Below are 16745 nucleotides of genomic sequence, written 5' to 3' on the forward strand. Positions count from 1 at the left end.
GGGGAAAGAGGCTGGTCGATCGAGTGGCATCCTGGTCGGGTGGGCAGCTCGATCGAGCGGCACCTCGATCGAGTGGCAGCCCGATCAGGTGGCAGCTCGTCGGCTGGCCACTCGATTGGAGTGATTTGCATGACGAGTTTGCAGTTTTGATTTGCGTGCTGAGCGTTGCGATGCGATAGAGTTTCTCATTCAAATTACTTTTAATCCCAACTACTATATCTAACATACAATCATCCTAAATTACTTGCGTTTAGCGTTTGCGATTCGATTGCGATTGAGATTCGATTGCGTTTCGATTAATCACCACAACATAAACATAAATAATCATGCACAAGTAACACATAAAAGTACACACACACGTAAAACAATATCCAGAACGCGTAATTCGAGCTGCGAGTGCGATTGCGATAAACAAATAAGCAATAAAATATGCGATTAATATCGATAAATAGCGGTAAAACCTCGATTAGTAATAAATACTCCATATAATACAACTAACATAAAAGCATAAAAAGGCTATCTACAAGTCAAAGAAGTCAAAACAGGAATTGAGCAAGGAGAGACAAATCACAATTAGCAATCTTTTCTCTCTTTGACTTCAATCTTGATTTTGACTTTGACTTTTGAAACACGGGGTGTTACAATTGTTGGCTCGAAATGGATTTATTGTACCAAATTCAAAACAGATGGTTCTATTGATCGTTACAAGGCCCGTCTTGTTGCTCAAGGCTTCACTCAGGTTCCTGGTATTGATTTTATGCACACTTTCAGTCCCGTTGTCAAGGCGTCTACTGTTCGGGTTGTTCTTGCACTCGCCACCATCTACGGGTGGTCGCTTCGATAGTTGGATGTCCGCAATGCCTTTCTCAACGAAAATCTCATTGAAACGGTTTACATGGAACAACCGCCAGGCTTTATAAATTCTCAGTTTCCTCATCATGTGTGTCGTTTACAAAAGGCTCTCTATGGACTCAAACAGGTACCTCGTGCCTGGTTTCAGCGCCTTAGTGCATTTTTGCTCACAAATGGTTTTCTCTGCAGCAAAGCCGATACTTCTTTATTCATCTACAAGAAAGGAGCCTCTACTGTTTATCTTTTAGTTTATGTGGATGACATTAATATCACAGGCAGTGATCCTCAGCTTATTCAGTCGTTCATCACTAGTTTGAATAAAGAGTTTTCGGTTAAAAATTTGGGTGTCTTGGGATATTTTCTTGGACTTGAAGTTGCTTATTCAGACACCGGTGTTTATCTCAGCCCAAGCAAAATATGTCCATGATATTTTAGCTCGTGCAGGTTTACTAGATTCCAAGCCAGTTGACACCCCGCTCTCTACCGCTGACACTTTTCACAGCAAAGGTGATCCGTTTCATGATCCCACACTTTACCGATCCTTAGTTGGTGCTCTACAATATCTCACCATCACTCGTCCGGATCTCTCTTATGCGGTCAATCAGGCGAGTCAACACCTTCAGTCTCCCACGGTCTCTCATTTTCAGTCGGTCAAGCGCATCTTGCGGTATGTTAAAGGGACCATTGCCTTCGGCTTATGTTTTTCCAAACTAACCACTACTCAGTTAGTTGGCTACTCTGATGCTGATTGGGCTAGGTGCATTGAGACCAGACGCTCGACTTACGGTTACTCTATTTATTTAGGTGGTAATCTTGTCTCCTGGAGTGCCAAGAAACAACCAACTGTGTCTCAGTCAAGTTGTGAATCAGCATATCGTGCTATGGCCAACACTGCTGCAGAGATCATTTGGCTTACTCGTCTTCTTCGGAAGTTGCACGCTTTGCCCGTGGATTGACCTACTCTTCTTTGTGATAACAAGAGTGCCATATTTCTCAGTCAAAATCTTGTCTCTCACAAGCGTGCCAAACATATTGACATTGACTATCACTTTGTTCGTGAGCTTGTCTCTTCTGGTCAAATTCATACAAAGTTTGTTCCATCCAATCTCCAGGTTGCAGATATTTTTACGAAGAGTCTTCCCAAGCCTCTCTTTGAAAAGTTTCGTGGATTGCTACGTGTTGGTCCTCCACCTGTTTGAATGACGGGGGGTAATAGTCTACCGTAAATCACGGTAGTGATTTATGTATATATGGATTGTAGTTATTGTATTATTCTGTTTTATTTGTTTTCCTAGAATAAGCTCTCTTGTGCATCTATATATTGTATCCTATTGTTCAATAATAAACTTGATTGATTGAGTCCTAATACATGTAATTCATTAAAAGAGACGTGTATCTCTCTCTTGCATTCATAGCATCTATAACCGGTTCATAAGTGTTGGGAGTCTTTGTCGTCCAAAAAAGTGTTGGAGTCTAACCCGACTAGAATGGGGTCGACCATATCTTTGGTTTCCATCTTCTTTTCAAAGATTGCAAGCTCATCAACAATAGTCTTGATTTGGTGCATGTAATCTATGATGGTTTGGTTTGGTGATTTAGTGCATTGTTTTATTTGATATTAAAGTTGTTTAATGTGACCCCGAGATGGAGAAGCAAAAGTGTGGGATAGGATTTTCCAAGCCTCATGAGATGAGTAGACGAAGCACTTGTGATGAAAGGGATGATAGAAGGAGAGAGACTGTCAACTATGGCTCCGAAAAGAAAACCAGAGCCGGCTATTGGGCCGGCCAAGCCGGGCAACGGCCCGAGGCCCAAACTTATAAAGGGCCCGAAAAGTTTTTATTAAGTGTTAATATATTATACATGATATAAATTACCTTTATCATCTTCTGCTATAGCTCAGTTGGTAAGCGTATCTAGTTTTATCGTTGAGGTCACTTGTTCGATACCATCATCTTGCGTTTTTGTATTTGTTTTCAGCTTTCCAGAATTTAAATGCTAAAATGTTTTATTTCTGAAAATAATTAAAAGATTGGCTATTGGTCTATACTCTACTGATTCATCATTTAGACAAATACAGGATTGGTGTAGGTTCGATCCCTGCATTCCCTTTACAACAAATTTTTTTTTTTTGTCGTTTTTAGCTTAAAGAAATGATGCAATGTCAATCAGTATTTTTAAGTGCACCTGAGTCCTGACATAAAATAAAATCATATAGAGGCATAATGTTTATTACTACTGCAGTTAATTACATTTTATTAATTGTGTGAGTGCAAACAAGCCGAGCTGAGCCCGAGCTTGACCAGGCTCGAGCTCGAGCTCGATTAACTTATGAGAGCTCGGGCTCGAGCTCAGCTCGTTGGTATTTTCTCAAGCTCGAACTCGGCTCGTTTATTATCTATAAATTAATATATTAAATAAAAATAATATAAATAATATAGTACTTTTTAGGCTCGCGAGCTTGATAAGTGAAGCTCGGGCTCGTTTACTAAATAAGCTTATTTTTAGGTTCGAGGTCGGCTTGTAAACAAGTTTAAATAAGCTTGGCTCGACTCGGCTTGTTTACACTAAGGCTCGATAAGGCTCGACGAGCCTAACAGGCTTCACAATTGAGGCTCGTGCTCGGGCTCGATAAACAAACGAGCTTTATTTTAGGCTCAAGCTTGGCTCGAGCTCGATAAGGCTCGGCTCGTTTCGAGCTTTTTCTCGAGCCGATCTCGAGTAGCTCGCGAGCCGCTCCGTTTGCACCCCTAGTTGTGCTTATAAAAACCTGTTGGGCATAATGTTTATTATTTATATTGAGTACTCGTATTGTATCACACTAAACAAAACCAAGATTCGATCAATACCAATTATAGGGAGGGGGCCCAATTTTTTTTATTTCGCACGAGGCCCAAAAGTTTTTTAACATTCTCGGAGACGGCTCTGAAGAAAACGATCTTATCGAACCCATGCATCGAAGTCTTTGTGTGTAGTGGTAGTGCCATCGGTGCCGACAATGCGAGGTGGAGCTAGATGTGAACCATCAACGAACTTGTACAATCGAAGTCCACGAAAAAGCCTCGATTTGAATCTTCCAACCCGGAGGTGAGTGTTAACGTGCTTGGAAGATTGACCATGGTGATAGTGGTTATTAATCCATTAACATTCACGGTTTGAACAATTGGTTGGGTGTCAGGCATTTTGTAGGGTACGTATTAGGTAATTAGGGTATGGAAGATGTGAAAAAAAAAAGGTGTGGTGGCTTGAAAAAATATTGTTTTGGTTCGTGGGAGAAAGAAGTGTGGTGGCCGGAAAAATAGTGGGTCACAAAAGCTGGGTCTTTAGCTATGTGATTCCATATGGAGATGGTAAGTAATTGTTTAATAATTGATGCGTAACAAAAAAAAAATGAAATCATGGACCAATGATATGGTGACATGTAGCGATGCATGTTAGCACACCTCAATATTTCTGAAAAGACTATCTGAGATAACAACAAAATAAATACAATGCATAGTCACATGTGCAAATTTTGAATATTATTTTACCTACTTCACATGTGGGATGATTAGACCATGGGGTATGGTGGGGCTTGGGTTGAGGTTTGAGTTGGAGCATTGGTTGATACGTGGAATAAGAGTCCCCCCACCACTCAAACCCACGCCCATGGGGTATGGTGGGGCTTGGGTTGGGGGGCATGAGTTTGGTTTGGCCATTGAAAGCCTGCCATGTCACCTACTAGCCCGCCCCACGCTCGGCTTCAAACCCACGCCAATGGGGGCCACGCCCAAAACACACGCCCAACCCAAGCCCCCAGGGTGGTGGCTTGGGCGTTTTTAGCCAACCCACGCCCCAACCCAAGCCCCATACCCCATGGCAATACTGACTACAACACACCAAGGTGAACCCGAATGGTGCTCCTTCCAGACTATGAGTTTTTTTACCAAACTGTCCATACTCTAAAGTATTTAATTGGAATTTTGGACCGAACTCAAAAACACAAAAAACTCATCCGATAAGAAAACCCAAAAACATTATCACATCATCATCACCTTTTACCATTATTTTTTTAACTTATCACCCAACCCCCCACCCTTTGACCCCACCACCTGACAACATCACCCGTTCTTCCACAAATATGAAAGCTAAAATCAATTTGCAAAAATGATTCACACTATAAGAAAGAATGAGTGAGTTGTAAAAATGAGCAAAAAAACAATCCTTATAAATGAGCTATTGTGGATGCTCTAAATTGGAGTTTTGGGCCAAAAATTGAAGTAATAAGAGCATTCACATCCAAATAATCAAATTGTATGTGTGGTGTTTTTAAAATATAAGAAGTATAAAAAGTGGTTGTGAGTGGAGGAGAGAGAAAATGTTACTGTTCATCTGTATACTTGGGGGGACACTGTTCACCCCCTATAATTTTTTAATATATTTTGAAAGTGGTTGTGAGTGAAGGAGAGAGAAAAGGTAATGATAAAGGTATAAAAAAATATGATTTAATTGAAAAGGAGAGAGAAAATATAGTGTTTTTTAGTGTAATTTAGGGTGAAAATATGGTGGAATTGATGGGAATGCTCTAAGAGCATCCGCATCCCTTTCATCATTTTTACCCTATAATTATACTAAAAATAACTACAATTTTTCCTTTTAATTAAATAATATTTTTTAGAGTTAAATGCTCGGTTGGTCCCTGTGGTTTGCAAAAATTTCACTCTTGGTCCTAGTGGTTTACTAATTACAAGCGTGGTCCCAAAACTTGTCAAAAATGAACTCGGTTGGTCCCCAGCCCTAACATCAATTAAATTTCTCAGTTAATTATGTATGAAATGACTATATTACCCTTAAACAATTAAAAGAAATAAAAAAAATATGTAAAGCCCACTGATCATCATCATCACCACCTCTAAGACCGCCCGTAGTGGGGCGTTTTTTTTAAAAAAAATTGCCTGAAAACGCCCGAAAACGCCCAACCCCCCATTACAGGGGGCGTTTTAAGGCGTTATATTTTGAAAAAATGGTTGTGCGCGTTATAATGAAAACGCCCAGTTTATGTTGGAACAAATGCTATCCACCAATCAGGTATATCCACATGGCTGACACAATGCTGAATGCCCCCCATGTGTGCTTGTTTTTTTTTTTTTTTCATTAAAAATAATATGGGGGTTATTGGCATAATGCCCCACTACACCACTTTTGCTATAATGCCCCCTTGCTGACTAGGACGCCACGTGTCGGATAATGCCCCATGGTGGGGGCATTATAACCTTCTACCACTACACATGGTCTAACCCAAACACCTACTCTCTCTTCAACTTTCTCAACTCTCTCTCTAACTAAACCCACCGGCCACCACCACATGCGCCGACTACCACCACCTGTTTGCCACCCCCGTCAGGATCCACCACCAGCCACCCCCATTTACTCGATTTTGTCGTGTTGGCCCAATCAGGGGGTCATCGGAGCAAGGGCGAACTCAAAATCGACTTTAGGGTTTACTCGTGAACGCAAATTCGAAGATGGTTGGAGACCCTGCGATCAGAGATCCATCGAGAAGTTATTCTGGTTGGTCAATATTAAGGTTTCGTCATTCACAGATCTACATTATCATAAAATTAGGGTTTCAAAATCTCCATTCAGAAAACATAAACAACTTCTATAGATCAATCGTCAAGCTTGTTCGGTGAAATCGCTTCCGGTTATGGAGATGGAACGTGTTACCGAGTTTCTGATGAGTCAGCTGGATCTCAGGTCGAGAAAACGACAGCGTTTGGGCTGGGATGTGGCTCCTCTCATGCCAAAGGTATAGATCCTGTTTGTTTTTGCTTTGTTAAAAAAAAATTAGTGTTTTTTGTTGTTTTGATGATTTATATATTAGATTTTGTTGATATTTGATCGTTTCACAGGTAGAAACATTAGGTTTGCCTTGTCGGATAAGGAACTAATAGAAGAGGAATACCGAAAGAAATTTGAGGAGTCGAAGAAAAAGGAAGTGTCTTTTGGAAAATGATTTGGCAAACATGTGGGTTCTTTTTGCTCAGCTGAAGAAAGAAGCAAAGGGTTCTGTTACTTCTGTAACTGTTCCTGAATCAAACAGTAATGAAAATGTGAATCATACTGAGAAATCTGAAAATGTGAATCACCTAAAAGTAGAAAACGGTGATTGAAATAATTTTGTGGTTAAAGAGAGCAACATCTTGAATGTTTCACAAACAACACAGAATGTGACTAAAGAAGAGCCCCTTGTTGCTCGTTTGAAGGTTTACATTGGCTATAAATGACTTTGAAGTAATTTTACATGCTTTATTCTCATAGTTACAATATGGTCAGGCTCGAATGCAAGAGATGAAGGAAAAGGAGGTTAATTATGTTAGAAATGGAGATGCAAATTCTCATGTATGTAAAGTATGCTTTGAGTCACCAACAGCAGCCATACTTCTTCCATGCCGCCATTTTAGTTGTAAGTATTTTAAACCTGCTCACTATTCAAAAGTTGTTACATTTCACCGTACTTAACCGCGATTGACGGTATTATTATTCAACCTTTTTTTTTTCTTTTTGCAGTGTGTAAATCTTGTTAATTATGGTGGAGGTAGTTGCAGGTTGTGGTGGGTTGTGATGGTGAAGGAGGTGGTGGTGTTTGAGATTTTTGAGGGAGAGGTTGAAGATGATGATGATCAGTGGGCTTTATATATTTTTTTATTTCTTTTAATTGTTCAATGGTAATATAGTCATTTCACACATAATTAACTGAGAAATTTAACTGAACTTAGGGCTGGGGACCAACCGAGTTCATTTTTGACAAGTTTTGGGACCACGCGTGTAATTAGTAAACCACTAGGACAAAGAGTGAAATTTTTGCAAACCACAGGGACCAACCAAGCATTTAACTCTATTTTTTAGACTATCCGCATCAGTAAAAGGCTATCCTTTCTACAAACAGCCTAATCAGCATGCCACATCAGCTTTTCACTTATTCTTACCACAAACACTTTTTACCCACAACAATAACATATATATTCTTCCCACAAACAACCTTATAAAAAAAAAGAAAGGGCCCACCATTAGGCCATTCTTCACCATTCTTCCCCAAGAATTGTGAAGAATGAACACCCTCCATGTCATCCTCTACAACACCCACTAATCCATCCCTCTCACAAATGCCCTCCACATAGGAATGAACACCCTCCATATCACCTACAAACATCCTTGATGTAGATAGTCTTATACCTTTATCATTACATTTTCTCTCTCCTTCACTCATAACCACTTTCAAAATAATATTAAAAAAATTATATAGCGTGAACAATGTCCCTCAAATATACACATGGACAATAACATTTTCTCTCATATACTTATAAACTTTACCTCGTGACTCGGTTATCCACGTCGAAGAGTTGACACTTGACGGTTTGACACAAACGAGAACATGTTGCGGAATCACTCTTTAAGATTATCCTAAAAATAATACAAATAAAAGAGGGTTTTTTAAAAGACTAAGTGGCTGTTTGTTTACCTTTTAATGGGACTCTTAATGGTTCAGACCTCTTACTGGTTCAGCACTTAATGGTTCAGACTGTTTGTTTCGTGAGCAGATGTCTGAATGGTTCCGACATTTGCCTCTGAATGGTTAAGTATTATACTGAGTTTGAATGGTTAAGACCTCTAATCTGAATTGGTCAGACATTTGCCTCTAAGCGGATAAGCATTATACTAGCTCTTAATGGTTCAGACCTCTTGCTAGTTCAGCACTTACTGGTTCAGCACTTAACCATTCAGAAGTTGTCAAACAGCCCCTAAGTTTAATAATTAGGGTAAGATATAACTTTTCGTTACATAAAATACAGCTTCAATTAACATCATACATCTCGACTCAACAACATAAGTTCTTAAAGACAATCTTCGATAACGATACTATATATCTTGAACCAATAAAAACCAGTTTACATCCCGGTTTTGTTGACGGGTCCTTGACAACGAGGCAAAGGACCCCCGCATAACCCCGGGTTACCTGCATAACTCGCTGCTGATACGTTAACATTTTTAAAAACTGGAACCTGTCCATATAAGCTATTGTTTGCAACGTTAAACTCCTTAATACGAACAAGCATCCCTAATTCTACAGGAATTTGACCCGAAAACCGATTGTTAGCAAGTTTGAGGACATTAAGGAACGAACAGTTGGCAAGGTTCCGAGGAATTTGTCCCGAGAAATTGTTTGAGGATAGATCAAGAGATGTTAAATAAGGTAACATCTCGGATATGTTGTATGGAAGATTCCCAAATAAGCGGTTTCCCGAAAGGTCTAATCCCGTCATCGAGGTACAACTTGCAAGTCCCAGGGGTAACTCACCCTTGAGTCCTGTGTTGGAGAGGTTGATATTTAAGACCCTGTCCTCGTCAGGATGCCAGCATTCGACGCCCATAAATCTGCAAATGTTCCCTGTGATATTGTTACTAAAATCCCATGTAGCAAAGACGTTTTCGGGGTCTTCCATTGAATCTTTAAAGGCTTTCAGGCAACTGATATCGGTGTTAGCACCGTTGCTCAATGTGAAACATATTACCATCAATATAAATGTAACGATTACAGGTTTGTTGCACGGTGCCATTGGACAACAAGATTAAAGATTTATAGAACCTGCAAAGAACAAAATTGATAAAAATGAACACACAATGATGAAAGAGGATGAGAAATTGCAGATGTTAGAACTAGGGAGCTGAAAAATGTTTAAAAAAGCACGAGGCGCACTGAGGCGATATCTCCCGGAAGCCGAGGTGCGAGCCGAAAAGCGAAAGCGCAACCATCATGTACCCGAGGATGGGCAAGGTAGTTATATAATATTTTTTTATATATATGGTAGCTTTCTGTCATCACATAACAAATATTTATATATAAATATCCTCAATATACAGTTTAATGTATAAATAACCTTTGTGTAAAATATAAAAAGCTATATTTTAAGAGAATATTTTGTTAAATAGTTGTACACCAATTGTTTTCTTTTATTAGCATTTTTTTTTATTTTTATAGTTAAAAATCACCTAACATTGCACTTCTAGAGAAGAGGATTTGAAACAACACCACTTTTACAGGGGGTAAATATCATACCACTAGACCACTAGGTCATGAGTAGTTGTAGACCAACCAATCATACATAGATAAGACACATTCAATACATGATCACTTTTAAGTGAACCAAACCCGAGCTTCATTTATTGAGCTCGAGCTGGATTGCGAGCCTAATGAGTATATTATTTATATAGTTTTTATTTAATACATTAAATCTATATTTGTATAATGAAAAATTATTATATATAAAATTATGATAAAACAATGATATATATTTTGTTGTATAGAGGAGGTTCAATTAAAAACCACTAATTAAAACGAAAATTTGAAAACTAACTAAAAAGTCTAAAAAACATGCCATTTTTTTAACAAATTTTCACTACTTTTTATATATAAAAAAACTTTTTTTTCCAAAAAAAAAAGCGTGTACTACACATGTGCATTATTGCACATGTGCACTACAATTTTTTTTTTGAAAAAAAAGTTTTTTTATATATAAAAAATAGCAAAAATTTATTAAAAAAATTGTAAAAAAAAAGAAAAAATTTGGTATGCTTTATAGGTTTTTTAAATTAGTTTTCGAGTTTTCACAGTAAAAGAAAGTTTTCGCTTGAACCCTCCCCTTGTTGTATAATTATATATAAATATAAATATAAATTATTTAATAAATACTTTGAAGCCGAGTACAAGTTTAAGAAATACAGCTCCGCTCCTATAAGAGCTTAAAAATACCATTGAATCAGATTATCAATAATAACTCGTTACTCCGTACACATATAACTTCAATTCATGAAATTCATTTATGAAGTCTCGATATTGTAAAACCCTATTTAAAGATCTTTGGCATCAATATTACACTGTACGTAGTGGTAAGGGTGAATAATGCCCTCACCCTTGGGCGTTTTTCGCCATGTGGCAGTCTAGTCAGTTAGGGGTATTATTGGACGCTTTTTTCTAAAATGGGTGTGGTGAGGATGTGTGTATTATGTTAAAAAGGGGGCATAAAGAATTAAATAAAACAAAAAACTAACAAAAAAGGGGATTGGTCAAGAAATAGTGGGATACATCTGATTGGTCACCCCAAACCCATTTGAGCGTGTTTTAAACAACGCTGGAGGGGGGGTTTTCCGCAACATAACACCGAATCACGCGGGGCGGTGATGGGGCGGCGGTGGGACGGCGCCATTATCAGGCGTGTTTGAGGAAGATCACACCGGAATGTTTCACCACACTACGGGTGGTCTTATAGAATAACAAAATTTACACAGAATTAAGCATCAACCAATGGGAAAATCAGAAATTCCAACATCAAGACAGATAATTTATAATATTTTATGGAATTGAAATACTAATAGAACACAAAAGAATTATGTATATGAAGAACTTACAATTGGGAGATTGAAGAACTTGCTGCTGGAGTGAACTTTGATGAAGTAATATTAATATTTATAACAGAAAATGGAATGGTCAAAGAAGCGATTTCCGTTGAAGCTTCAACCGACGACTTCATCCAAAGCTAAGATTTCAGTAGAAACTTCAACCCTGTGAAATGACCTGACTTTGGGGAGAAAATATTATTTCTTTTTGTGGAATTTGGACTCCACTGAAAGTGATTTCTGAAGACCATTTCATGAAAAGATATAATCTCTATATATAAATATCGATTATGGGGAAGGATAAAGTGAAAACTCCTTTTAATCGTGAGAACTTGAAAAAAAAAACATAAAAAACATATCAAAATTTATTTTTTTTTACATTTTTTATTAAAAATTGTTTTTTATATGTAAAAAAATAGTTTTTTACAAAAAAAATTAAAAAAAAATTGTAGTGCACATGTGTAATAATACACATGTGTAGTACACATATAATGCACATGTGCAGTACAATTTTTTGTTGTTTTTAAAGAAGTTTTTTTATATATATAAAAAGTAGCGAAAATTGGTAAAAAAATTGGTATGTTTTTAGTCTTTTTTTGTTAGTTTTCGGGTTTTCACTCTAACTAGTGGTTTTTAATTGAACCTTCCCCTATCGATTATAAATAAGAAGTGTAAGAAGAACTCTAGTCCATTGATCTTAGAATTTGAGGGTTGAGATTAATTTTAAAGAAAAGAAAATAATGGAAGGGCATAAAGGGAATCCTACATTTATGTACTTATTCTCTCCACATGCAAAGCATATGTCAATTCTCCCATCAATTTAAAACGTCAATAACTTTTTCGTACGACTTTAAAAAAAAAGAAATTCACGATAATAACGATTGTTTTTTATCTTTAATATGAGTATCATATTGTCATATAAAAATAAAATAAAATTTTCATTTTTATTAGGTTTTTTTTGCATTCTGGTTAAGGTCCTGATCATTGTGTTTTTTAACTCGGTTTAGGTCATTACGTTTTACTAGGGTTTCTATATATTGTGTTATTATCAAAATCTATAACACATTGTTAATTTGGATTCTACCTATTGCGTTTTTATAATAACTTATAACACAATATATGACATGATGAAGATGGTGTTATATCTGGTTTTTCTATATATTGTGTTATTAGTTGTGGTCATTGTGTTTAATATGTTATTCACTGTGTTTTAATATGTTGTTCATTGTGTGTTAATCTCTTGTTCTTTGTGTTTTAGTTTGTTGTTTATTGTGTTTTAGTTTGTTGTATGTTGTGTTTCAATATGCTCTCCATTGTATCTTTAACTGTTGCCATCAATTGTGTTTTTATTTAGTTTGATACTTATTGTGTTAGACATTATGGCCACTGTGTTATACGTTATGGTCATTGTGTTTTAGTCTGTTGTTCATTGTGCCTTTATCTGTTGTTATTGATTGTGTTTTATTTATCTATTTTCCATTGTGTTTTACGTCATATCCATTGTGTAACGTAACTGGGTTTCCGATTTTCTTTTTTATTTTTTTTGAAAAATATAACAATATGGTACTTATATTAAAGATAAAAAGACTCTTGATTTTATGGTATGATTTTTTTTAAACAAATGATGTATAAAAAAGTTACGAACGTTTAAAAATTTGGGGAGAAATAACATGTGACTTACATGTGCATATTCTTCTTTCTCTTGTGGACAAAATTACCCTTCCTATTTTATTCCTCCTAGGACACTTGTCACTCTCTAGTGGCTTCTTACACTTCTTATTTTTAAATCCTTTGTACTGTAACTCAACCTATATAAATACAAGGAAAGAATAAATCGAAAACCCATCTGAGTTAAAAAAAAAAAACTCAGAAAACTTCATCTCCACCATCAATCTAATGTTATCAATGGTTGCTATTAAAAAAGTACAAAAAATTATTTTTCAGAGAATGTTACAGTTTGACAAAAAGTGTAACAACTTTACACTTTTATCTCTTGATGTGTGCGAAGTGTAATATAAATTAGATGTATATTTAAGCCCTTTTTACACTTTTAGCCAAGTTTTAAATTTATAAAACACGATATTTACTAACACTAAACACACATATGGGCAAGTGCACCCATCGTGGACGTAGTATAGTGTTGGTAAGATACCGAGGTCGTCCAAGGACACAAGAGCTTTTAGTACCGGTTTATCCTCAACGTCTAACTAAATCAAAAAGTTAGAAAAGGTTTTTTTTTTAAACTAAGAAAATAAAAACTAACTAAATGCTGAAAAATAAAATAAAAATAAAAACAGATAGACAAAATGAATCACTTGGATCCGACTCGTGTATTAGTATAACCTTTGATTATTTTCGCACTTTTGCACTTGTTTAAGAGATTATCTTAGTTATTGTAGTAGGCCCCTCTTTTGAAGGCGACGTTACCCTCAACCCAGTAGTTTGAGTCAGCAAGGATACAATCCTAAAGGGTCGGATTATTGAAAGATAAAGAATTAAGTTATTAATGCAAATTATGGTAGGCCCCGCTTTTGGCGGTGACGTTACCCTCGACTAAGTAGTCTGAGTCAGCAGGGATACAGTCCTAAATAGCCGGGTTATAGTATTAATAGTAGTTAACTTATGAGGGGGTCAAAGAGTTTGGATCCCCGCCATCCAATACCTATGGGCATTGAAGGAGATCCTACTAAATTTGACCCAGGTCCCTTGCAGGACCTCTAAACGCTGAACAAGGGCAAGACCCTACTAAATTAATCTCTCTTCATTAATTGTAATTCGCAATTACAATTAATGCGCCTGCTGTACTTTCGCCACGCCCCCGTGCTCACTGGACACGGCCCCGTGGTGGGCAATAGAAGCTTCTATAGGTTTGTCTTTTCTGCTGCTTCTTGGGCACGGCCACGTGCTGGCTGAGCACGGGGCGTGTTCAGTCTTCTGACTTCTCTTTTCTGCTTGGGAGGATGCTGTTGAGGGGTCGGGCAATCCACTTTTGTTCCTTTTCTTGTATTTATGTTAGATTTGGCTGTCTTTTTGCTTCTTTTGTGAATTTGAGCTCATTTCATCCTGAAAATACAAAAGAAAGACAAAAACACTCTTTTTCCAACATTAGTACTTAAAAAGGGTTAGTTTTATGCCTCATTTGATGTAATTTATATGTTGCATTTTACACACATCAAATACCCCCACACTTGAATTTTTGCTTGTCCTCAAGCAAAACTCTTTAATATGTGGCTTACACTCCCAAATGGAATGGGTAGAAGAGAAGGTTTTTGACTTGTCATAGAGTGTCGGGAATCCAAGATCTTTTTGGTTTTATTTTTATTCATTTACAATCCTATTCGTTATGATTTATTTAGAACGTTTCATAAGAGAAATTACTTATTTGGGCATAGCATGCCTTTTTAAAATTTCATTTATATACAAGTTCACATACCTCACGGGGAATCACTCAACACTCGGCCGAAGGTGAATCACTCGAGAGCGGCATGGAACTTATTCCTACCATAAGCTTGCCAAGCAATCAATCCTCCTCCTTTTTAACTTTATACCTTTGTAAATATCAAGAGGGCTTTTTGGGTGAAGGGTTAGGCTTGGGCTAAAGGTGGGTAGTTGGGTTAGTGGTTAGTAAAAGGACGAAAAGCGTAAAAAACGTCGGTTTTCGTGAAACACTTTGTTTTATTGACTTTTTATTTTGAAGTATTTCTCCAAACAAGCTTTTTGTTTTAATAGATTTGTTTGTTTATTTCTAACTTCATCATAATTTTTTTTTTATTTTTTTTGTTTTTTTTTTTGTCACACGAAAAACCGAGCTTGTTACTAAAATAAAGGGTGAAAATAAAAAGGGTTTTTTGTGGGTAAACAGGGTTTTAGGGTAAAGAAATGAAAGGTTTAGGCTCAAAGGGGTTAACTATGGGGATTTGGGGTAGGTGGTAAAAAAAATTGAAAAATAATGGTATAGAAAAAAAATGGTTAGTCCTAATGCCTCCATCATTTACTTACTTGGGTTTAAGTTGGTAAGGACCGGGAATGAATCGTCGTGGCAAGTTCTAGAGTCGTAAGAACCAAGCGGCTATTCACACAAGAAACGAAAAATGAGCATTTAGTCTTAAAGATGTAAATTTGTATGCTCAATAAAGGCTCAAAACTCACTTTTGTGGGGATGGGTTTTTTATGTGATCAAGTATATATAATCAAATTTTTAACTAAGCTTGTCATGTCGTTTCATAATTTTCTTATGTTGGCTCTTGTTATCACGACGCTATCGGTTGTAAATTTGTAAAAATATAACCTTTTTAATCCTAGGATTCCAAACTTAAACTTTAGACAAGTAAAAAAAATGAAAATTTTTGAAAAAATTTGGGGTGTTTAGCGGTTCCAATAGAGTTTTGTGTAAGGCTTGTTAATAGGACTTGCAAAATTTCAAGGTTTTAGCTTCCCCCCACACTTAAATTACACATTGTCCTCAATGTGTCCCAAAAATAAATTTTTAGGTTGATTGGATGTGTAATGTGGTGTTAAAAAGCAAAGATTTATGTTACTGGCAGTCTGGACACGGCCCCGTGTTCAGGTGCCAGTAACAAAAATTAAAGAAAAAAAACAGAAGCCTGGACACGGGGGCGTGTCTGGTGAACACGGCCCGTGTCTAGTTACCTGAACTGGGCTTTTTTTCTGCAGGGGGTTCAGCACGGGGCCGTGTTGGTTGGACACGGCCCGTGTTGAACCTTCTGTAATGGAGAAATTCATGTCGGGTTGCTTTGTTCTTGTGCATGGGGCCATTTTTCTCGTTCCCCTTTTCATCCTTTACCACCATGAGTGTGTTTTATTCCTGCAAAATTAAAACTAAAAGATTAAACTAACTAAGGATAGTTCCGCGGAATGCCTCTGTGGTGCGCCACGTTTATAAGGGTCCTTGGCTAGACCCAATGTGAGGTTATATATTTTCTGAGTGGGATGTTTGGCATCCCATGTTACACCGTCGGAGAGCCGCATCCAAACTCGAATCAATAACCTTCATGTAGATGACCGGGTCGTTGTCTTCTATTCTCTTCCCAACTCCGAATTTTACTTCATCATCCCCGTACCTCAAGGTGAGCGTTCCATCATTCATATCTACCACTGCTTGTGCGGTGGCAAGAAATGGTCTCCCTAGTATGAGGGGGACCTCGGTGTCTTCCTCCATATCGAGTATGACAAAGTCGGCCGGATAGACGAATTTGCTTACCTTTACCAGGACATTTTCGATGACACCTTGCGGGAATTTGACGGATCGATCAGCAAGTTGTATGCTCATTTTTGTAGGACTCGTTGTTCCTAGTCCGAGTCTTTTAAACATAGATGAGGGCATGAGGTTAATGCTAGCCCCAAGATCGGCTAGTGCATTACGAATGGGGGAATCCCCGATTGAGCAGGGAATCGTGAAGCTTCCGGGATGGATTTTCTTTTGGGGAAGTTTGTTGAGT

General features: G+C 37.4%; 2 protein-coding genes and 1 long non-coding RNA gene across 3 annotated transcripts; 2 read left to right on the top strand and 1 right to left on the bottom strand.

Annotated features, from left to right (window-relative positions):
- The first annotated feature begins 965 nt into the window (after positions 1-965).
- Positions 966-1808, top strand: LOC110866584 (secreted RxLR effector protein 161-like). The gene is made up of 3 exons (XM_022115726.1): positions 966-979; positions 1042-1183; positions 1239-1808. Exons 1-3 carry the CDS (start codon positions 966-968, stop codon positions 1806-1808), a joined length of 726 nt encoding a protein of 241 aa, XP_021971418.1.
- Positions 1809-6136: 4328 nt separating this feature from the next.
- LOC110866278 lies at positions 6137-7562 on the top strand. Its single transcript, XR_002551290.2, has 4 exons — positions 6137-6640; positions 6744-7097; positions 7168-7297; positions 7402-7562. It is a non-coding gene; the product is annotated as an uncharacterized LOC110866278 (long non-coding RNA).
- A 1076-nt stretch (positions 7563-8638) lies between these two features.
- Positions 8639-11577, bottom strand: LOC110867949 (inactive LRR receptor-like serine/threonine-protein kinase BIR2). Its single transcript, XM_022117015.2, has 2 exons — positions 11299-11577; positions 8639-9478 (listed from the first exon to the last, which is right to left on the bottom strand). Exon 2 carries the CDS (start codon positions 9447-9449, stop codon positions 8781-8783), a length of 669 nt encoding a protein of 222 aa, XP_021972707.1. The 5' UTR covers positions 9450-9478; positions 11299-11577; the 3' UTR covers positions 8639-8780.
- Between the last annotated feature and the right edge of the window lie 5168 nt (positions 11578-16745).

Source organism: Helianthus annuus, chromosome 7 (assembly GCF_002127325.2).
Source record: "Helianthus annuus cultivar XRQ/B chromosome 7, HanXRQr2.0-SUNRISE, whole genome shotgun sequence".
Lineage (NCBI taxonomy): Eukaryota > Viridiplantae > Streptophyta > Magnoliopsida > Asterales > Asteraceae > Helianthus > Helianthus annuus.